The 24,708-nt window shown below is 35.4% G+C and overlaps 1 protein-coding gene and 1 non-coding gene across 7 annotated transcripts in view; one reads left to right on the top strand and one right to left on the bottom strand.

Annotated features, from left to right (window-relative positions):
• The window catches only part of PRDM5 (PR/SET domain 5), a 224,299-nt gene that overhangs the window by 96,805 nt on the left and 102,786 nt on the right, over nt 1–24,708 (top strand). For 4 of the 6 annotated variants that reach the window (XR_005238255.2, XR_005238256.2, XM_037991424.2 and 1 more), the window contains exons 4-8: nt 10,484–10,658; nt 13,241–13,415; nt 14,849–14,941; nt 15,202–15,323; nt 20,352–20,431. Coding sequence is in view for 4 of the 6 variants with exons in the window: in XM_037991424.2 (XP_037847352.1) it covers nt 10,484–10,658; nt 13,241–13,415; nt 14,849–14,941; nt 15,202–15,323; nt 20,352–20,431 (645 nt within the window). In the remaining 2 variants the exon portion in view is untranslated. The remainder of the gene's footprint in view (nt 1–10,483; nt 10,659–13,240; nt 13,416–14,848; nt 14,942–15,201; nt 15,324–20,351; nt 20,432–24,708) is intronic. The other 2 variants (XM_007999677.3, XM_037991433.2) reach the window with 1 other exon arrangement.
• LOC119623975 (U6 spliceosomal RNA) lies at nt 21,239–21,343 on the bottom strand. The gene has a single exon (XR_005240075.1). It is a non-coding gene; the product is annotated as a U6 spliceosomal RNA (small nuclear RNA).

The raw sequence follows: 24,708 nt of genomic DNA, 5'->3' as shown, positions 1-24,708 counted from the left end.
GGAAAAGACTCTGATAGGACCAGCACAGATGGTTAGGAAGCATGTATGGAGGGCCTGTTCCTCAGACTTGCTTATATAATAATTTAGTGAACACTCTCTTTTTTGATGTGATATGGACCAATTCATATTAAGTTAATAAAAGTTGGCCCCAGTATGGCATCATAGACTTGATACTTCAAACATTTTATTTTACCTTAAGTTTTATAAATCTATCTTTATTTGCCAATGTACTGATTTATGACCAAAGCTTTCTTGGTTCTAAGTATAGGTTCTCTCATTAGCATTTGCTGTCACATTTTTTCATAACCACTCAATATCCAGTTTTACTCTTTTTAAAGTAGTATAAGTAGACTCTTGCAAAGCAACCTAAGTTCAGAGTCCTTCTAGAGTTGTGATTTTCCCCATCTTTTATAATTGTTTTGACTCATATAATTTGACCATTTCTTTTATAGACTTATCTTTAAGACTTTTCAACACATTCAACTGATTTTCTTAGAAACAATTGAATTTTTCTTACTCAGCTGTCTTTATTTAAAATGTAGTTAAATTATATGATTACAGTAACTTGTCCTCAGTGTTTTGAACAGGTGTAGGAATGAATGTGTGGGACTGTGGGAAGCATGACTGACAGTCAGGTGGTAGGAACAGAATGTGTGGGCAAACAAGAAGACAGCAGCTTCTTAATTGAGAAGACTTCGCGTGGGGCATCATTCAGTAGATTTTGTGGTATGCAGAGTGTCAGTTAAGTTTAGGAACCAATTAAGGGGAGGTCAGTTAAAAACGCTTCTGATGTAAATAAAACAAATTTGCAATAAGAACATGTCTGCCCTCTAATCATTTGTGTATAAAATGGCTGCCCTCTCCTCCGCAGGACTATCTGATTCAACACTTTCATGGTCTGTCAATATTGATAACTTATTTTTAAATAAAAGAGGTGAAGTGTATATATTTTTTTTTCCAAAAGCCACTGCTACCCAAGCTCACATCACAAGAAAAAGTAGCGACTTCTTCTATTTATTTTATGTTCTTTTCTGTTGATTCTTTTCTCCATGATATCAGATTTGTGTCATGAGATGGTTCAAACATTACTATCTCTGCTTGAGCCCCTCAGAGAAAAATATGTGTATACATACACACATATATTAGTAATTTGTGATTGATATTCTTTGCTTATAGATTTGATTTTTTTGTTTAGTATAGTATTCTGTTTTTAGGAATCATATTAAACTGTTTCCTCACTGTATGACTGATTATAAGTTATGACTAGCAAACAAGATTTTATTTGCAGTTCTTTGAAACTTCATTTTTCTTGTAGGACCTGATTAATGCAACTCTGAACATGAAATCAGTATATCCTGCCCTGTTCTTTGTTTTAAATACATCTGTCATTTTCTGCCTCACATTATTTTCCTTGATTTCAAGTCACTTGCTTATTTTCAAATAAAAAAATTTTTAAGAATATTATTTTGCATCAGTCAATTTTTGCTCAGAAGACTACTCCAATGAACAACCCTAAACTCTTAGTGGTTTTATAGCTGCAGAGGTTTATTTCTTGCTGATAAAAGTATAGGCTGCCAGAGGCTATGACTCTGTCCACAGCTTGGCTCCACATGGCATCTGAAGATACAACCCTTATCAGGGACATGTGTTTTCCTGGCAGAGAGGAAAGACAGCAGTGGCCAAAATGTGATGATTTTTAAAGCTTTCACTTGGACGCGGTTCACTTTGCTTCTGTTCACATTTCATCAGTCATTGCAAGTCACCCGGCCAAACTCATAATACCCACACCCCAAAGGTAACTTTCTGTGTCACGTGGCAAGTTGGAAAAGTCCTCTTACTGCGAGAAGAGTGAATAAACAGGAATCCTATGGTCTATTACATTTATGTCTTATTTCAAGGACTTTTGGTTTTATTGTTAGATTATAGATCCATTTTGTGAATTTTAATGTAGAAATGATTTTTTTTCTTGATGTTTGTCAGCTTTGTAGGCTGAGTGCTATAGACATACTGATACACAGGTTAAGGCTGATTCAGGAGTTTAGTAAAGAAGCTTTATGTGAGAGATATTAAATATGAAATCTTTACTGTTTCATTCTGGTTTTTTTTGCACCTTCATCACTTGTCTTTTACTTCTATTGATTATTGGACAGCAGTTCAGAGACTTTTTTTTCCCTCTGCACTGGTATAAATTGTTCATTTGTAAGCCCTTGCATTGTTTTGAAGATAATTCCCTTTTCCGTGGATTACCCATTAGTCACGTTAGCTGGATAGTGTGGATTTTCACAATTTACTACCTTTTCAATACGATGAATTGTGCCTTTACCAATTTCACAATCATGGCTTTTCTTACAGTGTCCACATGTAGATCACAGCCTGCCAACAAGTAAACAAAAACTGAGTTAAGCGACATACAGATACAGCTGAAATACCAAATTACCCGTGGCGTCTCCTGGAGTTGTATTTATTTGCACACAGTGGGGACTAGAATTTCCTTGTGAAACAAGAGACTTTTACTGTTTTGAAATAGCAGAACTGAATCTCATATGTACGAGTTCATTAGGATAGATTTATGCTAGTGAGGCATGGCACTTGAGAAGAGACAAAGGGCAAATTATCAGAGAAAGTTGAGGTATACACATAATGCCGGATGTGGAAGGGTCATAGGGAATTTGAAAATTAGATTTATCTCCTAGATATCTAGGAGTAAATGTTTCTGTGTAGTGATAGAAACAGAAATAATTAGACTGGAACGCATCTTGAGTTCATTTGGTCCTAACCATTACCACAATACAGAAGTAGTCACATTGATAAAATCTTATCAAAGCATGGCTTATGTTACTCTATGTAATTTTGGAGAATGGGCCTCTCAACCTTACAAGGTTGTGTATTCCAGCTTTTCATAGGAATCCTAGTTAAGTATTTCTCTTAATTCCATACCATGCTTTGTTTTAGTAGGGTGCGGTCTGAGAGGGAAAGCAGTAATCAGATCAACCTGTATATGTACTTTTCCTTTTAAATTCATTAACTAGACTCCCCAAACATGCGTTTATTTCACTTGCGATTGAGTCTAGCTCTAGAAAGGATGAGATTATAAAGTCCGACTCCATCATTTTACAGATAAAATAAGAGTCCTGATGAAAAGAGGCTTCCCCAAGGTGACAGAGCCTCAGAGTGGCCAAGCCAAAGCCAGAAGATAGTCTTAAGTGTTCTTCCTGTTATATGCCACATATAAGGAACTACTCTAAGAGTATATTAATATCAGATGTAGCTAGGTAGTGGAATGTAAGCTTCTCCTGTACTGGAGACTGAGGCCACAAAGTAAACTATATGTTTTGAGCCCAGTGCTTGACCAGAAAAGAATAATTTTATAAGTCGCTGAAGTAAAGTGAAAGAATAAAAAATTATATAGGGCCAAATTCCCTTCAGCCCTTAAATGCATTGGATTATTTTAGACTCATTCGGAAAATATTTTATCTAGTGAAGTTAAAATTATAGTTGCATAATTTCATAACTAATTCTACTTAATTCCTGACCTGATTATTCTAGTTCTCATGATGCTAGTCCTGGCCTCAGGTTCTAGACTGGCTCTAGAATTTACTGTTTGTGAGATCTTTACACTTTATTTTTCATCTCTGAGCCTCAGTTTTCCCATACGTAAAATACGGTTGTGTTGGGGGGTCTCCTTTGGAGAAATTCCTATTGGAGACAGACCTTGCTGCTAACCATTTCCTATCTGCCAGGTATACTTTACATATTCTATATTAATTAATCCTCAAAACAATTCTTTAAAGTAGATACTATTGAACCCACTTTATAAATGAGGAAAGCTAGACTAAGGGAAGTTAAGATAACCTTGCCTAAAGATCTGTATCTACTAAGTTATATACTAGGATACAAATTCAAGTCTATCTGACTCCCAAGCCAGTATCTATCCAGTGTGCTGGACATTTCCATCCATATCTCCAAGGGTTCCATGAAGGTAAGATGAGATAAAGTACATGAAAAACTAGAAACTGCAAAGTGCTATATAAATGAGGGATACTGTTATTTCTTCTAAGTGTTCTTAGCCATGTAATTAGCAGAAATTTGCAGTAGACTCCATTCCAAAGCACTAATAAGTCTAGGGGCGTTGTATTTTCTATTTTACAATGAGGACATTAAGGGCCCTACTGATTCCTAATCGGGTTCCAAAGCCTACCATCTGGCTGGCTTCTCCAGTGCTTTCCCTCAGGCCTTGATATTAGCCCTTGGCATAGGAGCTTGGATTCTCTTACCCACGGATTGATTTTCTGTGATGGAACTTCCCACCCAGTGCGCTGAGATACCTTGGGAATCTAAGAATTAGGTTACTAGTGTGAGATGAGATACTGATGATAATAGTTTTTTTCTTATAGTGTTGTTTAAGACCATTTACATAAAGTAAACCATTCAAAATTCATGACAGTTGAAATGTTATTTGAATATCACTGTATTTATATGATTGCTCTTCTAAACTTTCTGAATTTAGCAATGATTAATTTGATGCATAAGAAGTTTGGTGGTGCCCCTGCCTCCAGAGAAAGCTCTGTAATGGCCACACCACATGGCACTACCTCTGACTTTTCTGCTGAAGCATCCTAGCCAGGTTATTGCTTTTTTTCTCTGGATTTGCTTATCTTTATTACAAAAGTTTTTTGAAAACCATGACAACTATCATATTTGGAGAAGCTTTTGTGTGTGTGTTTGCCAGCAAATCTGAATTCCATATTATATGATGTTACCAGAATGACCAGTCTGATACAATCTAAGCCACTGGTATTGTTTTTCAGGTTTGTTCAAAGAAACAAAATTCTACTCTCTTCTTTTCTTATCAGAATGCATTCGTTGTCTGAAGGAAGGGTTTTGTGAGTCAATTTATCATCTAAAATAATTTTTTTGGTTGGGGATTATGAATGACTCCTTTGTAGATTTGTTGAAGGATAGTAAATAACTGAATTGACTAATATTCCAGGGTACCTTAGAGAAGGTCCACCTGAAATTATATTTATATATACAGAGAAGAGATAGATTTAAAGCAAAAATTCACAGTTAGTGTTTTGTTTCGATTCTGTAAGAAGAATCATTATTAAATACAGCAACATCTGTGAATGCTTCAGGGAAAACTTCATTACCTTGAAATCATCCTTGACCCTTCCTCTCTCACACTCCATATACAATCTATCAGGAAATGGCATCTGCTTTCCCTTCAAAGCATGCTCAGAATGATTACTTCCTACTGCCTCCACTACTCACTGCTACAGTCCTCTCGAGTCACCACTATGACCTGGATTATTTTAGTAGCCTCTCAGCTGTAAATAAATAAAGGAAAAGTTGCATAAGCTTATGTGTTGTTTTTCTTCTGGCACAACTATTTTACTACCTATTATTTAAAAAAATATTGAGCAAGTATTATGAGATTAGCTTATACTTGATAATTCTTGTCCACTTGAGAAAATCATCTTTTGGGGAGGGAAGAGCAACACATATTAGAAATTCATTGATCACATGAATTAAGTGACAAAAACCACAGAAGTAAATGATGTGTCAAATTGAAGTTAAGGCAACTGATATAGAGAACTCCTAATTAAAAGTTCTTACATGAATTTAGTAGATTAGAGAAAGTTTCTCGAAGGAGGGTGAAAGTGAGCCGTGCCTCAGAGGACATGGAGGAGTTATAGCAAAGGGGCCAAGTGGCATCTTTGCAGTTGTACTAAGGTAGGAATTAGCTCTGTGTTTTCTGAGAAGTGTATATTGGATGGAAGAAAAGGAGCAGGTACATTTGAAGGAGATTTGGGGATAAGAGAATGACATGAAAATTCAGATGATGGGAGTTCATTTGGTAGGGTGTTGGAGTTGTATCTGAGAATATGACTGGCCCTAAATGTTGAGAATCCTGATCTGGACCTAGAGATGGTGAAGGAGGTAGACCCAGTCAATATTGTTGTTAGGAAATCTTAAGTGGGGTTAAGAATGTGATTATGGAGAGCATGATGGGTGTAGTTAGGGTATACAACTATCCTAGTTTGCCCAGGACTCTCAGTTTTAGCACTGAATAATCCCTATCCTTGGAAACCCCTCAATTGCAGGCAGACTTCATGGTTGGACACCTTAGGTATGGTTCAGACAAGTGATTGGTATCTGAGGTCCAAACCAGAGCAACACTTTAACGTGTTAACAGGGGAAGAAAGCATGACAACAGGAGATCCAGGGCAGAGCATTTCAGAGCTCTGCTAGGCAGGCAGTGGAGCTTGATTATATTTTGACTGAGAGCATTTTGGCCAAACGAAATGTAATCAAAAGCAGCATGGTAAAAGCGACTCTGTGTGATAGTTTGGTGGAAACAGACTTTGGAAACAAAATGAATATGTTAACCACTGGCATTCAAGTTTTTGTTAAATAGTAATGATAGTAGCTGTCACTCATGAATGCTTTCAGCTTGTAGGGCACCTGGCTAGACTTTGCAAATATTACCAAATTTAATCTTCACAGCCATCCTATGAGATAGGCACTACTATTGTCTCCGTCTCACAAATGAGGAAATTGGTGATTTGGGAGATTAGGCTGTTTGCTCAGTCCCATAGCTAGTCAATCTAGAGTGAGATTTTGAACCCTGAGCAGCCCAAAGCTCTGCTCTCTTTGGTCGCCATGTAGTACAGCTTCCTGGTATCAAGGAACAGGATTCATTAATTATCCATTGTTATCTTTTACTATAAAAGTAATAAATAAAATAAATTAATTTTATGTAGAGTAGCAGAAGATGACTGTACAAAGTCCTCACGATTTCCTGCATTAGAAACAGCCCTGTTAACACCTTTGTTTACATATTTTTTTCTTTTTGCGGCATATTGATTTACATATATTTTTAAAAATTAAAATGACATTTGATAAATGTTTTAAAACCAACTGTTAGAGATTTGACTTTTTTTTCAACTTATATTTTTGGGGCTCTAGGCTGTGGTGATTTTTTGATATTACAAACAATGTGCAGTGGAAGTAATTAGCCAAAAAACAATGTGCAAATAAGATAAAGCAAAATGAAATGAGACTTAAAAAAGACAAAAAATTCAAAACAATAGGCAGTAATACAAGAGATGAATAACAATTGTAAAACCATTCGTTCTATAAATATGTTGTATTCAAATTATAATGCGCTGAAAATCGATGGCTGGGGAATATTTGCTTTTCAGCAGGCCTTGATGTTGAACAAGTTTCTAAGTGTTTTTAATAAAATCACCTGGAGCCAGTGACTTGAATCACAAGCAGGATCTCAGCCCCTAGGCAGAGTCACAGGAAGGTGGCTAATCTTAAGTGTATATACAAGGAGTCCAGGAGGGACTGTGCTCAAGGGAATAACCTAAGACTAGAAATGATAGATGTAGTAAGGAGAATTAATCTCAGGATGAGAATATTAAACCAGTGATGATCAAATCTGAACCACAAGGTTATTGCTAGACTAACAATAACGTGACAACAAGAAGCTGATACTGAGTCCCAGAGCATTGGGGCAGCACTCTTGTCTTAGTTCATTTGTATTGCTAAAAAGGAATACCTGACACTGGGTAATGTATAAAAAAATGAGTATTTGGCTCACAGTTCTGTAGGCTTGTACTGAAGTATGGTGCCAGCATCTGCTTCTGGTGATGGCTTCAGGCTCCTTCCACTCATGGTGGAAGGTAAAGTGAAAGCAATATGTGTTGTGGTCAAAGAGGGGATAAGGAGGGTGCCAAACTCTTTCTAATAATCAGCTCTCTGGGGAGGTAATAGAGGAAGAACTCATTCATTACCCTGAGAATGGCACCAAGCCATGTATGAGAGGCTTGTCCCCATGACCCAAACACCTCCCATCAGGCCCCACCTCTAACATTGGGGATCACATTTTAACATGAGGTTTGTGGGCACAAACACCCAAACTGTAGCAACTCTAAATCCTTCCTGCCAAAGGGCAGGAGATTAGGCCTGGAATGAGCCTCCAGGTGGACAAAATGGCTCCAGAAATTAGGAATGTGGCAGGCCTTGTCAATCTGAGGTGTGCAGGGAGGAGAACAATACCACGAAGAGTTGCAGGATTTGTAGGATGATTAAAAATTAGTGCAGTGTAGGCAAGGAAGTGATTTTAGAGGATGCTTCTTAATAGTATTGGGGTAGCAAATGAAAGGACAGAGGCTGTTGGTCTGCACAGTGATTGGAATTATATGTACAGAGATATCCAGACATCCCCATTAAATAAATAGATTGAAGTAATACCTGTAACTATATTCCTCTTTCTAACACATTTTTTGGCAAACCGAGAAAAAACATGCAGCTGGTCCTGTGGAGCCTGTAATGCTGCCATTACTTTCATGAAATTAAAGTTTTAGCTGGTATATGAACGTTTTCTTTTATTACAGAGCCTCTAAACAGACGTGCCATATCCTATTATTACAGTTTAAGTTAATCGTATCGTGTTTTAAAATTAAAAATTATTATCTTTACTTGGTGCTATCAAAACCATCACAAAATTAATCACTAATATACTAGGATGACGGTTCAATTAACTTTCGTGAATTTTGATCAGATAAACACTAAGATTTATTATTGCATTCTGAAATCTTTATTAGGTGAGTGAGTTACCCGAACAGTTAAAAACTCATCTAATAAAGACCTGGAAAATGCTGCTTTTGAGTTAAAGATACCTCTTGGTGTCTGTATATTTTTTGCTTGTTTGTTTTTGTTGCACTAAGAGTACCAATTGTATAGAAGTTAATTCAGTGATCTTAACTAGAAATAACCTTTTTAATGTTTTTGGATATATAAAATTTAAAAACTTCCAAGAGTGTTCAAATGTTATAGGAATGTCTATAAATTAAGTATAGCTCATGATTAGATTTGCTTCAGTGCTTTGAAATTTTGAATCAAGTCTTCCTTCCATAGTATTGGATGAATATGATCATAATTTCTGTCTCTTCCATGAAATTTTCTGATATATATTGTTTTAAAATTATAAAGTAGCCTATGCTTGTTATTCAAAAAAGTCCTCCCAAACTAAAACAATGTTGAATATGGCCCCTCTCCCATCCTCAAAATAGCTGTGTAAACAATTTGATGCATGTCTTTGCGATTTTTCATGAAGTTTCTAATTGTGTTTACATATATACATAAATCTGTACATGCATACGCTCTCCTTCCTCCCCTTTCTCTTCTTCCTTCCCCTCTCACTTATTCTCCTTTGTCTTCCTCCTCCGCCTTTTAAACGTAAGTGCTGTGACATTGCGAAAGGAAAGAAGGCTTTGTTCTGTGCTCTGTGCTTTATTGAATTTCATTCATTGGTGGAGCTTATTTTCTTTTCTTTTTTTTTTTTTTCCCAGCACAAATAAGTTTCAGATTTTATTTTCAATGTCTCACTTTTAATGTTATTAAATATTTAATAGCAATGTCCTTTCCTGCCTTTGCCACGATGAAGGTTCAATAAATTCAGTCTCTGTTTTGCTTTTCTTTATATTCAGCAGCCTCACTAGGAACCCTCCCAGAACAAATCCTTAACTATGTAAAAGAGAGCAATTCTGGGTGCTTTCTCCTGGGGACAGCCCGCTTTACAGCCTCAGTTCTGGCTTCCCTGGTGATTGGCCCAAGGCCCAGCGTGGTTTTTTTATCAGTTGATTCCAAGTGTGAAGTTTCTCTGGAGTTTCCTTGGAAAGAAGGTCCTTTGTAGCATTCCTCTTCTGTATCTGTTATTGGTCGAGGTTTCCTCTGCATTAGTTATCTATTATTTTGACTATGTCTGATTTCTGTTTTCTAGGACTTTCTAAAATACCTTGATATGTTGATGGTGGACTTTGTTTTTTTTTCCTTCTTCTTCTTCTTGTGTCTGTCATTTCAGTGGGATTTAGAGAGACCAAAGAGGTGAGGTACACATGATGGCTCCGTCAACACCTTGAACTTCCCAGATGTCTACTATTTTTTCTAAATCAGGACCAGGTTTCAGTAAATTCTTTCAGGGAACGAACTTATTTACACTTCCTCTGGTTTGTGTTTATGTTAGAACTTGAAAGGCTTTTTTTTGTTGTTGTTGTTAAGTTTTGTGTTAATGTTAATAACAACAAAATCATTGATATCTCATTGCTCTCTGTCTGCATGTGTAAATAACACTGTTGCATGACAACTGCATTTATAGGCCACCACAAAGTGTTGCTTGCATAAGGCCAGTTAGTGATGCAAAATTCACTTTGAAAACTGGACATAATTATCCATATTTCATTTGACATGTATAAATGTCACTACCCTTTTGTCATATGTATTTGTATTTTACTTGCCAGGTAACTGAATATTGCCACCTGCCTTTTTCAGCACCTAGATCAGCTAGAAATTTAAAAAAAGTAGTAATAACTTTTCATGCACACATAGTACTCTATTAATGTGTCTTAAAATTATTTCTTAATTACTATCAGAAACAAATGAATGGTTCAGCATTTAAAAAAATTTGTTTCAGGAAGGAGAAAACATTTTCTATTTGGCAGTTGAAGATATAGAAACAGACACGGAGCTTCTGATTGGCTACCTGGATAGTGACATGGAGGCTGATGAGGAAGAACAGCAAATTATGACAGTCATCAAAGAAGGGGAAGTTGAAAATTCTAGAAGACAATCAGCAGCAGGCAGAAAAGGTATTGCATCTTTAATTGGTGATCTGGGAGAAGAAAAGTTGTAGAAAAAATGTAGTTTAAACTGTGGTTGAATTATAGTTGCCTTGTAATATGGCATTCTCAAATAAAGTTAGTTTTTGTCAAAATTATTCTCAGAGGGTATCCTGTGGTGGGCTCATCTTTCTTACGGCGGGAAAAGTATGTTGGGCATGGATGATGGATGTACCCTCTAGGACTGCCTAGGCTGTAGGCAGGACTGCATTGCTGGGGCAGCTCCTGGCTCTCACTTCCTTCACTGGCACGTTGGGATAATGAATAATGAGGATTTTTGTAGTCTTGCCCTAACTCTGCCACTAATCAGTCTTGTAACGTTGGGCAAGTTGCCGACTTTCTGAGACTTTACTTTCTCATCTGCATATGGGAAAAGGTGAGTGTGGAAGTGAGGTACACGAGAGCTTGCTGGATCCGAAGGGGATTGATTCCTCTTGTTTGGGATCTTTTGGGAACCTGCAGCTTCTTGGCATGTCTTTCTGTTCTGATCACAGAAGCCTGGAGGATTGCTAGGTCGCCCTAGTGTCATTCCCAAAAACTTTCAGTGACCCTAGGTCACACCTTCCTCAGTCTATACTGCAGCCACTTGCTTGTTAACTGTCAGGGAATAATCAATTCTTATTGGCCTTGTTTCTATGTTATTGTGTTTTACTCCTAAGGGAAATTTAAGGGATATGTGAATGATGCTGTAGGTATTCACATTTTGTAATAGGCCTTATCTTAATCCTTTCAGGCTGTTATAACAAAATACTTTAGACTAGATACTTGGTAAGCAGCAGAAATTTATTGCTCACATTTCTGGAGCCTATAACAAAATACTTTAGACTAGATACTTGGTAAGCAGCAGAAATTTATTGCTCACATTTCTGGAGCCTAGGAAGTCCGTCAAGGTGCCAGCAGATTTGGTGTCTGGGAAGGGCTCATTTCTAATTAGATAGCACCTTCTAGCTATGTCCTCATGTGACAGAAGGGACAAACAAGCTCTCTTGGGCTTCTTTTACAAGGATTAAGCCCATCCATGAGGACAGGGTGCTCATAACCTAATCACCTCCCGAAGGGCCCACCTCTTAATACAACTCCATTGAGGTTTAAGTTTCAACATATGAATTTTGGGGATTCATGAACATTCAGACCATAGCAGACTGATACTTACTATACAGTACTTTTGCATTTTGTCGAGCAAAGCCACTTCAGAAGTGATACTGGTTTCATTAGTCAAAGTAGTAGTATGCATTTCCTATACTTTTTCTGTGCTAACTGCATGTTACTGGCTGAGAAAGTGTGAACATTCTGTCACCATTGCCAGCTTATGCTTCTGTTTCTTTATTTTAGTTGAATTATTTAAGGGGAAGGTAAGGACAGGCTTATATGCATTATGCTATTTGGAATATCATATTTTGGGTGATGGGAATTATTTCTATATTATTCTGTGTTTTCTTTGTCTTCATATTTTATTTTTTCTCTGTTGTCCTCAGGGCAAGTTATTTTGTCCATTATTTTAATTTAAAAATAAGTCATCTACTTACCTATTACTGCCTGATTTCTGCCTTAGTTATTAAAGTACCAGTTTTCATTATCTTTGTAAAAAGAATCAACAGAAAGTTAAACAGAATCGTATGAACCAAGCACTTGTATTGTGGCTATTTTTATTCTAGAATTCTTAGTTTTATTTAGAAAAGCAAAGAAACAAAATAAAATCAAACTCAGCAAAAGAAACAAAGAAGCCAGCCAAATGGCTCACAATGAAGAGTTTGGTTAAATAAATTGTGGTACTTTAAGTTTAAAAAAACGCCAGCATTTGACTTGAGAAGATGTTAAGTGGGGAAACATATAAGATTGTATATAAAGTATGATCCTAAATTTACCTCTTCTTAGACTGTGCATAGAATATGTATGCACTAACAGCAAGTCAGGCTTGCCAGTAATATTATGACAGTTGTCTCTTCATGATGGGATTATTGGTGTTTTTTATTTTCTACATTTTCTAAATCTAATTTTATTTCATAATCAGAAACAAATGTGTTACTTAAATAGCACACGGAGAAATTTGGTCAGACCTGCACCAGTCTATATGGGACCGTGTAGCCTAACCCACTCTACTAGCTTAATCAGCACTGTTTTTATGACCTTGGTCTTTTTTCACACGTATATGAGATTCCCCTTGGTAATTCAATATAGTTTGCCTCAGTTGGATTTTTCTCCTTGCGAAGGTAAAAATGAACTAAAAATGACCAATTTCAGGAATAGCTTTTGTTTTCTAATTTAACATTTTGATATGAAAAGTTAACATTATAGGATGAATTAAATAAGGAATTTGACTTTGTATTAATTTGCTGAAAGACAAGTGATTTTGAAAATAATGTATTTCTCTCTAGTAACACTTGCTATTTTTTTTTGTGGTCAATACTATTAATATTTGTAGTGATAATAAGAATTTACTCATATGGTATCCTTAAGCACAATTAATTAATTAATTTAAAATGAGAGCAAAACTTAGCATTTCTTGGCTCTGAATTTTTGTCTTATGAATATGCTTCCTTGTAAATGTGCAGATCACCTTGGCTGTAAAGAGGACTATGCTTGTCCTCAATGTGAATCGAGTTTTACCAGTGAGGATATTCTTGCTGAGCATCTTCAGACATTGCATCAGAAACCCACAGAGGAGAAAGAATTTAAGTGCAAGAACTGTGGGAAGAAATTCCCAGTTAAGCAGGCTTTGCAAAGACAGTGCGTATATTAAAGAATATCTTTAAAATTATAAGCTAACACAGTTTATTCCATTTGGCTTAACTCATAGTTTTTAACCTGTGTGTGTGTGTTTGTGTGCACGTGTGCATGCGCATGTTTGTGTGTGAGTGAGAGATTAAGCATTTCACATTGGTATTGTCATTAACTCATCTTTTCTTAGTATAGTATGTTGATTTTTGAAATATTCAAATTATGAATTTTAACACATAAACACTGTTTATGGTAATTAATTTTGTCCATTTAATAATTTGCCATTACGTATCAAACTTACTGGTTTAATCTGAAATTCAGATATGCCTAATTTAGTTACTCCTTCGAGGTAACAGACTTTTAGTTGTTTACTTTTTATATAGCTTCTGGAATCTGTTAAAATAAAAGTTTAAGAAATGGGGAGAGTTCAAAGTATAAAGAATTCCTGGACATTTGGGGAAGCACTGTTTATCTGAGAGCAACTTTGGAGGAATCATTTAAAGATGCATAGGTCCCGGATGTAACAATATGATGAATTAGATGATCCCACACATAGCTCTGTACCCTTTTTTATTTTAACAATTTATATTAACAACATAAAATTATCTTTATTTAAATATTTTACAGGATCAGAAATTATTAACAGTGAGAAAGTAGGTACATGCATTTGTAAAGTTTTGTTTTTTACTCATTAAAGTTTTTAATTTTAATCAGATAACTGAATTTAAGTAATTTAAAAGCATATTTACATGTTGGATACAACTGTAGACTATCATTTTGTTGAAGCCAATGACTTCCAGTATGAAAGTAATATAAATTGTCCCATCTCATCAACATATGTCTTTTTCTCTTCTCTTATGTGCTGCCATCCTGCCATTTCCTTTCTTTCTCCAACCTTAGCTTCTCATTTTAACAGAATGTCACCTTACTTATGAGCAGGAAATCTTTAACATAGGCTTTAATGTTACATTTTTGTGTTTCATTGAACTAAAATTCTGAAATATGCTACATTTCATACTAAGACTATAAATATTATATGCATCAACTTTTGCTTATAAAAATTGAGATGAAAAATTGTGCTTGAAACTTACTAAATGTTCAGAGTTTCAGAACTTTTATAGTAGCAGGATACTACATATTTAGAAGTTCTATTGTATATTCTTAAGAAAACGAGCAAGGGCTATATGCTTTTAAATAAATAGATGTTAAGTTTCATTCTAGTTTGCTTTTATTGCATTTTGTATTATATATTTATACAAAAGGCACCCTGCTGAGCAGGGGCTTAGAGTTAAATAAGGTACTACTAAAAATTTAAAAAGGCAAAGACAGAATGAAAAAAAGGATCACGAACGTGACTTTATTCAGAGTTAGCATAGTTTCATTTTTGTCTTAGAGTTCCAGTTTTTGGTTTTTTTCTTTCTCTTTTTCCTATTTCCCTTTAGTGTTCTTCAGTGCACAGCGAAAAGCAGTCTGAAGGAGTCTTCGCGAAGTTTTCAGTGCTCTGTTTGCAATTCTTCCTTCAGTTCAGCATCGAGGTTTTGTGTCTGAGTTATGAAATGGCTGTTATATAATTGTGGGTCATTTTTTGCATGCACACTTTCATGCTTCTTAGTAATTCAGTTTCACATACCTACAGAATTTAAATGCTTTTCTTCTTACCTGCATAGGTAATGCATGGAATGACCCCAAAACTCTACTAGGGAGCATGTATTACAAAATCTTGCTGATGTTAGAGTTTTGTAGGTATGTCTTCACCATTTCTTCTCCCTGTTCCGCTTTGCTGGTTGTCTTGTAGTTTTGAGCAGCACCAGGAGACTTGCCGGGGAGATGCCAGGTTTGTGTGCAAGGCTGACAGCTGTGGAAAGAGGCTGAAGAGCAAGGATGCCCTGAAAAGACACCAGGAAAATGTCCACACTGGTGAGGAGTCATTGGAGGGTAGTTTCCGAAGGGGCTTCCTTTCCCCAGGCCGCAGCGATCTGTTTTTAATTCTCACTCTTGAGGAGAGAGCTGGCTTTTCCATTGTGTTTCACACAGATGTGGAGCGCTGGCAGTGCAGTTTTTTCTTTCACTGAACACTATTTCTTTTTCAAGTTGAATTTAGCAGCATTTATTCTTTTTCCCATTTCTGAATTAATTGTAACTGTAAGCCTTAGTTAGAGTCTAGTTATGTTTGGGTGGTCAGGTGTATTAAGAATTAATATTTTTAAGTAATAATTTTAAATGTTTCGGCATATGACGTTTCTTTTATAAATTGTTAAAATGTATAATTATTAAGTGATGTCCTTCTGCCTTATTATTTTTACAGCAAAATCCAACTTGTGAAAATACAGTTCTCCTAAGTTAGAGAAAATTGCTAAGACATTTTGACATTGGAATTGAATATGTATGGATTAATAAAACAAATGTTATTTGAATTTCATCTAATAGCTAGCTAAACAGTAAAACAAATAGAAAATTTGACCGTCTTTTAGGTTTGTCTGCTTAGCACGTGGTATACTGTCAGTAAATATATTTTGGCTTAGGGATTAAATCTATTGCAGTGAGTTGAACAGATGGCTGTATTGTCCCAGTTAACTTTTTACTTCTTGTCTTTTTACCTCCGTAGACTTCCTCCTTAAAGGAGGTTGAGATTTATGAAACCCTGTGTGTTCTTCTATTCATATTCTTTGTTCACGTGTTTATTTTTGCCTTGACTTCTGGGAAGTGGGTAGCTATGTGTCTCTGGATGTTGGGGAAAGTGGATTTCTTTTCTCCCTTCAGTTGTTTATTTTTATATTCAGGAGAAGATGATAATCTGCAACCAGCATCTGTATCCTTTATTTGTTCATTGTCCAAAAAGAATTCACTTTAATAATAATACAGTTATAGAGGCTAGCATGAACAACTGCTAGCTGCAACTTTCCATCATTGGTTTGGGCTGCATATTAAGTGCAGCCTATGGTGAAAGCTCTGTGTGGTAGAAGTAGGTCCTTGTGAAATGCACCTCCAGCTTGGTGCCCTTCACTAGGCTTTTACAGTGTTCTGGTTTCTTTCCTTTTGAAGAATACATGGCTGACTTAGGGAAGATGACATTTTTTCAGAATTCAGTATACTGGGATATTCCCTATGATTGCAAAAGGCAAGCATAATTTTTTGATAGACTTGCCTTCAAAGTTTTTTGATTTTCAGTGCTGTTCTAGTTAAAATGCTATTCTTAATTTTCTTCATCTATGTCTGCAATAAATTGTAATAGAACTTTCATGTCAGTTTTAACGTTTAAGTTTGCTGAACTAAGTGAAAAACCAGATGCATACGAAACTCTGGAAACTTGCATTCTTACTGGGCATGTGGTCTTCAGGCTGTGCTATAAGCACAATTTCTTTGAGGATTCTTGTAGTTGACCTTGCATATTGTAATACTACTAATTCTGGAAATTTGTGGTGATTTTGTAGGAAATAATTCATAAAAGGAAATCTTGTTTTATAATTTGTTTTTATTTGTTGACCATATGAAGTATAAAATCTTGCTGTATTTTAGCTAACGGTTACTATGCCATATATTTCACTGAGGTTGGTACATGATGTCATTCTCTCATTCATGGTATGTCTCTTGCTTCTCCCCTTTCCTCTATGGGCTACACAGGCGTTTGAGGAAAGAATATTCCCTATTGGAGATAGTAAACAAAGAAGCTCTCATATACATGCTTATAGAATCCTTTATTATAGAAAGACAAGGCACTCAAAGAAAGAGATCTTTGATGGCAAATTTTTTTTTGTTAAGGTGATATGAATTGAGGATGATGATTAGAGAGAAGCTGATTTTTTTAATATGGATCACATTTTTCCATAGCAACCGTAACATGTGGTAGGTAGGTTCTCAGACCAGCTCCTAGAAGCATACTTAGCTCACAGTGTATTGAAACTTGAGTATTTAAGTGATTGTGTATTCAGTACAGTTGTATTAATTTCCTCACATGGCCTACTGGTGTAAGTAGTGTGTTCCTAAATGTTTTTGAAAGTTTAAATCTGAAAGTCAAATATCAGATTTACCTCAACAGGGAAGTTAAGACAGTATAACATCTAATTAGGGCTTTGCAGGTGCTGTTATCCATGAGCCCAGGGGAGCTGGTAGAGTGATGAGGCTCCTCACAGTTACTTAAGAGGAAACAGAGAGTGAGGGGGCCAAGCTCCTCATCACTTCCCATCTTTCTCTTTTGCTTAGATTCCATGCTTGCTGACAAAGAGACTTTGCATTTATGGGAGATAACATTTATTTACATTCTCAGATGAATAGTCATACATTTTTCCTGTGTGTCTTCTCAGAGGAGCTAGGATTCTTCTAGGGCGAAGTAGAGGAGAAGCCATGTAAAGGAGAGAGAAGATTGAAGAGTGGAGATGAGGGTTTGATGTATTCCCCTTGATACCTGGCAGCAGAGCTGTGTCAGGAGTGCAGTGGGTGGAGAAATCTGTTTCTTTCTCTCCTCTCTCCTTCTCGGACCCACCCAATGGGAAGGAGTAGGGCCTAGTATCAAAGAGCAGTTGCTATGAGGGCTAGGACAGGGCAATAAAGGATTATCAATGGAAGATGGACCATCCCAACGAGTAGGAGCTGGAAAAGAGGGAATATTCTTTCTGAATGGTGACTCCCCTAATGGTGTTTAGGAAATTGATGACCAAATATATGCTATCAGATATTCATTTTGCCTGGGAGAATTTTCTCCTTTAGTAGCCGTATTACTTTTCAATCACTAAGAAGCATTTTCTTGGCTGTCATAGCCTATTAAAAGCAGCACATTAAATGGAATAGGCATCTTGAATAATAAGACAAAAATTCCAATTTGCCATTTAAAAGTGTATTTCTCTTTCATAAATGCAGTCCTATAATAAAATGAAATCATTTTGTAATATTGATTTTACTTGTTTTAGATTTGCTTCAAAATATAGAGAAGTGGGGGAGTGAATGGGGTTGAGATTGGGGCAGGAATAGTCATGGTGAGTCATTGCTGGGACCAAGTGATGGATAGATGGTGATTCATTATACTATATGCTTACTTTTTGTATATTTGAAATCAACCAATTAAAAGTTGAAAACACATTTTATGGTTATTCATTGTGGTGCATTTGATATTCTTATTATATCATATTTAATAATGTTTGATTGCCTCTTCATTTCTATAACAACTGTGAAATTTGAAATATGAAATGAGCTACTATAAACATAATCACTACATAAGAAGACAGAATTGGGCTTTGAGTAATAGTACGAATTGCCAATATATTGTTTTATTGTACTTTATTTCTTAACATTAATTTGAAAAGCATATACTTAAATATTTTATAGGACCCTAGTGCTGGGAAGAATAGCCTATAAATTCTATCTTAAAAAACTCAGATGATTAAATAAAATATTCAGTTGAAATATAGAATTAACACAATCAATTTATGAATTAATTTAGTTTTTTCTTTTACAAACATTTGATTAAATTTAATTTTGATTTGAATTCCTTGTGGATATATCATTTTCTCTTTTACTTATATATATAGTATTAGTACATGGAAAAGTGAAAGGCCGGTTTTATATATGTAGAAAATGGTATATGAAACTGTGAAGATGTCTCAAATTTAAAAAGAAAGCTTTTACACAGAATGGGAGAGCGTATTTGCGAACTACCCATCTGACAAGTGATTAATAAACAGAATATATAAGATGCTCAAAGAACTCAATAGGAAAAAATCAAATCTAATTAAAAATGGACAAAAGATCTGAATAGACATTTTTCAAAAGAAGACATACAGATGGCCTACAGGTATATGAAAAAATGTTCAACAAAATTAATCATCAGAAAAAAATGCAAATCAAAACTATAGTGAGATATCATCTCACCCTAGTTAAAATGGCTTTTATCCAAAAGACAGGCAATAACGAATGCTGGAGAGGATGTGGAGAAAGGGGAATGCTTGTATGCTGTTGGTGGGAATGCAAATTAGTACAGCCTCTGTGGATGATGGTATGGTGGTTACTCCAAAGACTGAAGATAGAGCTAGCAATTCCACTGCTAGATATATACCCCAATGAAAGGAAATCGGTATATGGAAGAGGTGTCTGCTTTCCCATGTTTATTGCAGCACTATTAACAGTAGCCAAGATTTGGAATCAACCTAAGTGTCCATCAATGAGAGAATGGGTAAAGGTAATTTTCTTAAGTGAAGTAAGCCAGGCACAGCTGCACAAATTTCACATGTGCTAATTTATATATGGAAGCTAAAATTAAAACTATTAAACTCATGAAGATAGAGAATGGAATGATGGTTACCAGAGGCTGGGAAGGGTAGCAGGGAAGGGGTGAATAAAATGGGGATAGTTAATAGGTGTAAAAACATAGTTAGAATAAATACAATCTATTATTTGATAGCACAACAGGGTGACTATAGTCAACATAACTTATTGTATATTTAAAAATAAAACAACAGAATATATTGTATATTTAAAAATAAAAGAACTAAAAAAAAAAAAAAACAGAAGGGATGTTTCTAACACAAAGAAATGATAGATGCTTGAGATGATGGATACCCCAATTACCCTGATGTGATTATTACACATTGCATGCCTGTATTGAAACATCACATGTACCCTAAAAATACATACAACTATTATGTACCCATAATAACAAAAATTATGAAAAGGTATATAAGCTTCTGCATTTTCTTGGGAGCTTGGGTCTTTATTCTGAAGGCTCCCGTGTATACATGTTAAGTAAATTTGTATGTCTTTTCTCTATTTAAAAAATAATTAAAAAGAAGATTTAAAATATAACTTACTCTTTAAGTTTAATGGTTATATCTACAACACTGAATAGTTTAGAATTCTAAATTATGAAGATGAACTTACATATCACCTCAAAACACTATTTGTTGTTCCTCTTAATAGTCTCATTTAAATCATGATGGTATTTTATTTCTATTTTAGGAGATCCTAAGAAAAAGCTTATATGTTCAGTGTGCAATAAAAAGTGTTCTTCAGCATCAAGCCTACAGGAACATAGAAAGGTCAGTAAGATAAAGATTCACCACAGTTTAATATCTATCTTTAACAATTTTAATATGTTTTATAGTAAATATAAAAGTTAACAAATTATTTTGATGTGAAAAGATAATCTGAAAAATCAATGGCAATTGTTAACTCTAACAACATTAGCAACTGTTTAATAGAATATATAATAAAATAGAATTAAAATGTAGTTTTAATTTTTGCTCTTGCCATGACAAGGTCCAATATATGCATACTATATTTTATTATTATAACAAAGATGTAAATGATCATTCTTAATTTCACATATTGTTTCTTTTAGCATAGCTACGAGCATAAGATATTTTCTTTTAGTTTTTAAAAAAGGGAAGGAGATGGTATTTGTGAAAATAAAATTTTACTTTTGTTATGGTTTGTAAAATGAATTTTTATCTCTGTTTGTATATAGAAGTATTACAAAGTAATTTGACAGGACTTAAAATTTATATGATTTTTAATCCAGTAGCTCCAACCATGTGCTATGGATTTAACTTATAACATGTGAGGTAGCTAAATTATTGTGTTGGTATGACTAAGGTTATATCTTGTATGTTTAGTGATTTTGATCCTTAAGGAGAAATAATGGGACAAGCACCAGACCAGGAATCAGGGTAGTGGGTTTCTTTTTCTGTCACCAACCTTCCATGTAACATTAGGCCTTTCTTCTCCCATTTATAAAACGGGACATTGAATTGATCAGTATTCTCTTGTTGGTTTGTTGTCTATGTACCATGAAACTACTTTTCTTTGGTTTTCAGTTTTCAAGTGGCAGTCTTATTAGATTGTTTAGAGATATGGAATGCTTTATGAATTTGTGTGTCCTCCTTGTGCAGAGGCCATGCTAATCTTCTTTGTTACATTCCAATTTCAATGCTGCTAAAATGGGCACTGAGACTGCTTTTAAAAGAAGTTTTGCACAGAATGCCAATCCAGAGGACCCTTTTATAGGTCCTTTTTCCTCCTTCCCCATCACCCTTATGGCTTCTGAAGCAGAACCCTTATGAATGAAGCAGTTAATCTTTTGAAGAGACAAAACAATTAAGTCTGCTGGAATAGATATCTTGTAAGCATCCTCTTTTATAATTCTATGATTTATTTTTCTGACCCATTTAAATCTTAGAGGTTTAAATTTAAGCTATTTTACCAAATAGAGCAATGGTTCCCAACCTTCTTGGTACTAGGGACCACTTTCCTGGAAGGCAAGTTTTCCAAGGACCAGGGGGTGGGGAGAGGTGGTTTTAGGATGATTCAAGCACATTACATTTATTGTATACTTTATTTATATTATTATTACATTATAATGTTTAATGAAATAATTATACAACTCAGCATAATATAGAATCAGTGAGAGCCCTGAACCTGTTCTCTTGTAACTAGATGGTCTGGGGGTGATGGGAGATGGTGACAGATCATCAGGCATCAGAAACTCCTGTGATAGTAATGGAATACAGAAACTATAACTCATGCCTCCTGAGTGGTCTTTGCAGAGTGTTAGTAAGTTGCTAGCTCAGTGCAGCCCTTCCTCCATTTCAGCCATAGTCCTTCACTATTCAGCCTTTCCGAATCCATAGGCAACTTTTATTGACTCCAGTTGCAACTTTTTTTTTTTTTTTTTGAGACGGAGTCTTGCTCTGTGCCCCAGGCTGGAGTGCAGTGGCGCGATATCGGCTCACTGCAAGCTCCGCCCCCCGGGTTCACGCCATTCTCCTGCCTAGAGTGTCTAACGTCTCATAGAGTTTGGTCACAGTATTTCACCTTGCCAGTAGATGATGCTTTCTGACAATGCCAAATTATAGTATGGTCTTGTATCTTAAATTATTGTATATTATTTCATATAATGATAAGGTATATTATGATTCTTCTTGAAAATAATTTTAGAGTTCAAATTTTAAAATACTACCCTCCAAATTGGTACACTGTAAATTTTATAAAATCTCATAAAAATATACTTTATTTAGCATCTGGCATAATTAAATAGTATTACTTGTCATTTTCACTTTAAGTATGATCTTTTTATTAAGCATTTTAAGGAATTTTGAAAATAGCTTTGGCTTGAATTTTTCACTATAAATGAGATAGTCAATGCAAAAATGCTTTAATGTATAGTAGATGTTCCCTTTATAATTTTGGGAATATCAGTTCAATTCAACCTTGAAAAGTGTTTCACGTTGAAGCCATGAGAATTGAGAAGTGAACAATATTTCACTTAAAAATGAAACAAATGAACAGTGTTTCATTTAACAATTTCCATTTTATATATGGATAAATAATTTTTATAATTTTATATATCAATAGAAATTTAACATTAAAAATGAAAACAAAACTTTTCATTTATATATGACTCAGAAGGTATGACATCTCTTTAGAGTATCTTGTCATTATAAAATTATATATTATATATTACAGAAACATAGAGTTTCAGAATATAAATCTGCTTTTACTGTCTTTAAATAAACATTACAAATCATATCATTGGTCCTCAAACATAGGTGTTTCACTGAAGCCACTGTGAAAGTGAAAGTGAGGCTGCCTTTAACATGCCTCAGGCTGGAAGTTTTTCTTGTGTGCTGTGGGGCACTAGCATTGCAAACGCTTGTGCAGGCAGTCATACAGATCCCCTGTGCTTTCTAAAGGAACTCTTTGGATTCCAGATATCCCCTCATAGATGCCATTGCATCTAAGTAGGAGAGATAAGTCAGACTCTTGTGGAATGGCATATTTTGGCTTCTGCCTTGTTTCTCTACTTTTCCCCTGCTTTACATAACTGAATTTAATGACTCACCAAGAGTCAGACCTGACAGAAACAGAGGCCGGTTGGCAGCCTTCGACCTGCCACGTGCTTGGGTATTGAATTAAGCTGTGGGCTGCAGGCCTGGGATCTGTCAGCCTTGCCCCAGCATCTGTTTCCCTGCCTTGAGGCCTTCTATGGCCATTTAGATCAAGAGAACCATTTATCAGGGGCCAGCCGAGTCCTCCACTCATTACTCATGTGCTGTACCAGTTCAGGGACTTTTGCCTAGATCTTTCACTCTGCACTGTTGTTCCTTAGTTATTCTGCAGGGACACTGTCTTGGCTTCTTGCACAAGGGCCTTTACTTCTCTGGGGTTTAGTATTGTGAGCTGGACCTTTAATGAGGTTCAGACAAAAACATGACTTCACCACAACCATTTCTGAGTATTCAACAACATAGTGTGATGCTGCTGTTCACTGGGATGATCAACATTTCTAATCTGATATGATATGTAATATATTTCTTTTAGAATTGAATACATTGTTTCTGAAAAACTAGACTTCTACTTTTCATACCACCTATCCAGTTTCTCTGTGTTAGTGTCTGGGAGGGAAATAGCTAATTTAATGTTCAATTTTAATATTTATATTAGCCAATTGTTTACAAAAGTTATATCCCCCCTTATTGTGGTTTTAAAATATATTTTATTCTGTATATTTAAGTTATACAACATAATGTCATGAGATATATATAGTTAAAATGAGACACATATAGTTAAAATGATTATTTTAGTGAAATAAATTAATGCATGCATTATCTCACATAGTTACCCATTTTACCTCCTGTGGCAAGAGCAACTATAATCTACTCACTTAGCAAAAATCCAGAATATAATACGCTATTATCAATTGTAACATTAGATCTTTAGAGTTATTCATCCTGCATGTCTGCTACTTTGGATCCTTTGACTAGATTTCCTCATTTTAAAAATTGTGGTCCTCCTATCATGTGAGACCTTTTTTTTTTTTTTTTTTTTGAGACAGAGTCTCACTCTGTCACTCACGCTGAAATGCAATAGTATGAACCCAGCTCACTGAAGCCTCAACTTCCCAGGTTCAAACAATCATCCTGCTTCAGCCTCCTGTGCAGCTGGGACCACAGACATATGCCACCACACCGGGCTTTTTAAAAAAAGTTTTTTTGTAGGGACGAGGTCTCACTTTGTTGTCCAGGCTGGTCTCGAACTCCTGGGCTCAAGCAATCCTTTTGCCTTGGCCTCCAAAAGTGCTGGGATTACAAATGTGAGCCACTGCATCTGGCTCATGTGAAACTTTTATTGTGTACTAAATGCTTTTCAGAATCCTGTATCTTCTGATCTTTTACTGTAATTAATGTTGTACTCTGTACTATGTACATTTAAGTTTAAAATATTGTTGGCTACTGTAAAAGGAATATTATTAACTGCATGCTACATATTTCCAAGTCTAAATTTGTGCATAACAGAAGAGTTATTATATATTATTTAT

This window comes from Chlorocebus sabaeus, chromosome 7, assembly GCF_047675955.1.
Source record: "Chlorocebus sabaeus isolate Y175 chromosome 7, mChlSab1.0.hap1, whole genome shotgun sequence".
NCBI classification, from domain to species: Eukaryota; Metazoa; Chordata; class Mammalia; order Primates; family Cercopithecidae; genus Chlorocebus; species Chlorocebus sabaeus.
This window is presented reverse-complemented; position numbering and strand designations above follow the sequence as displayed.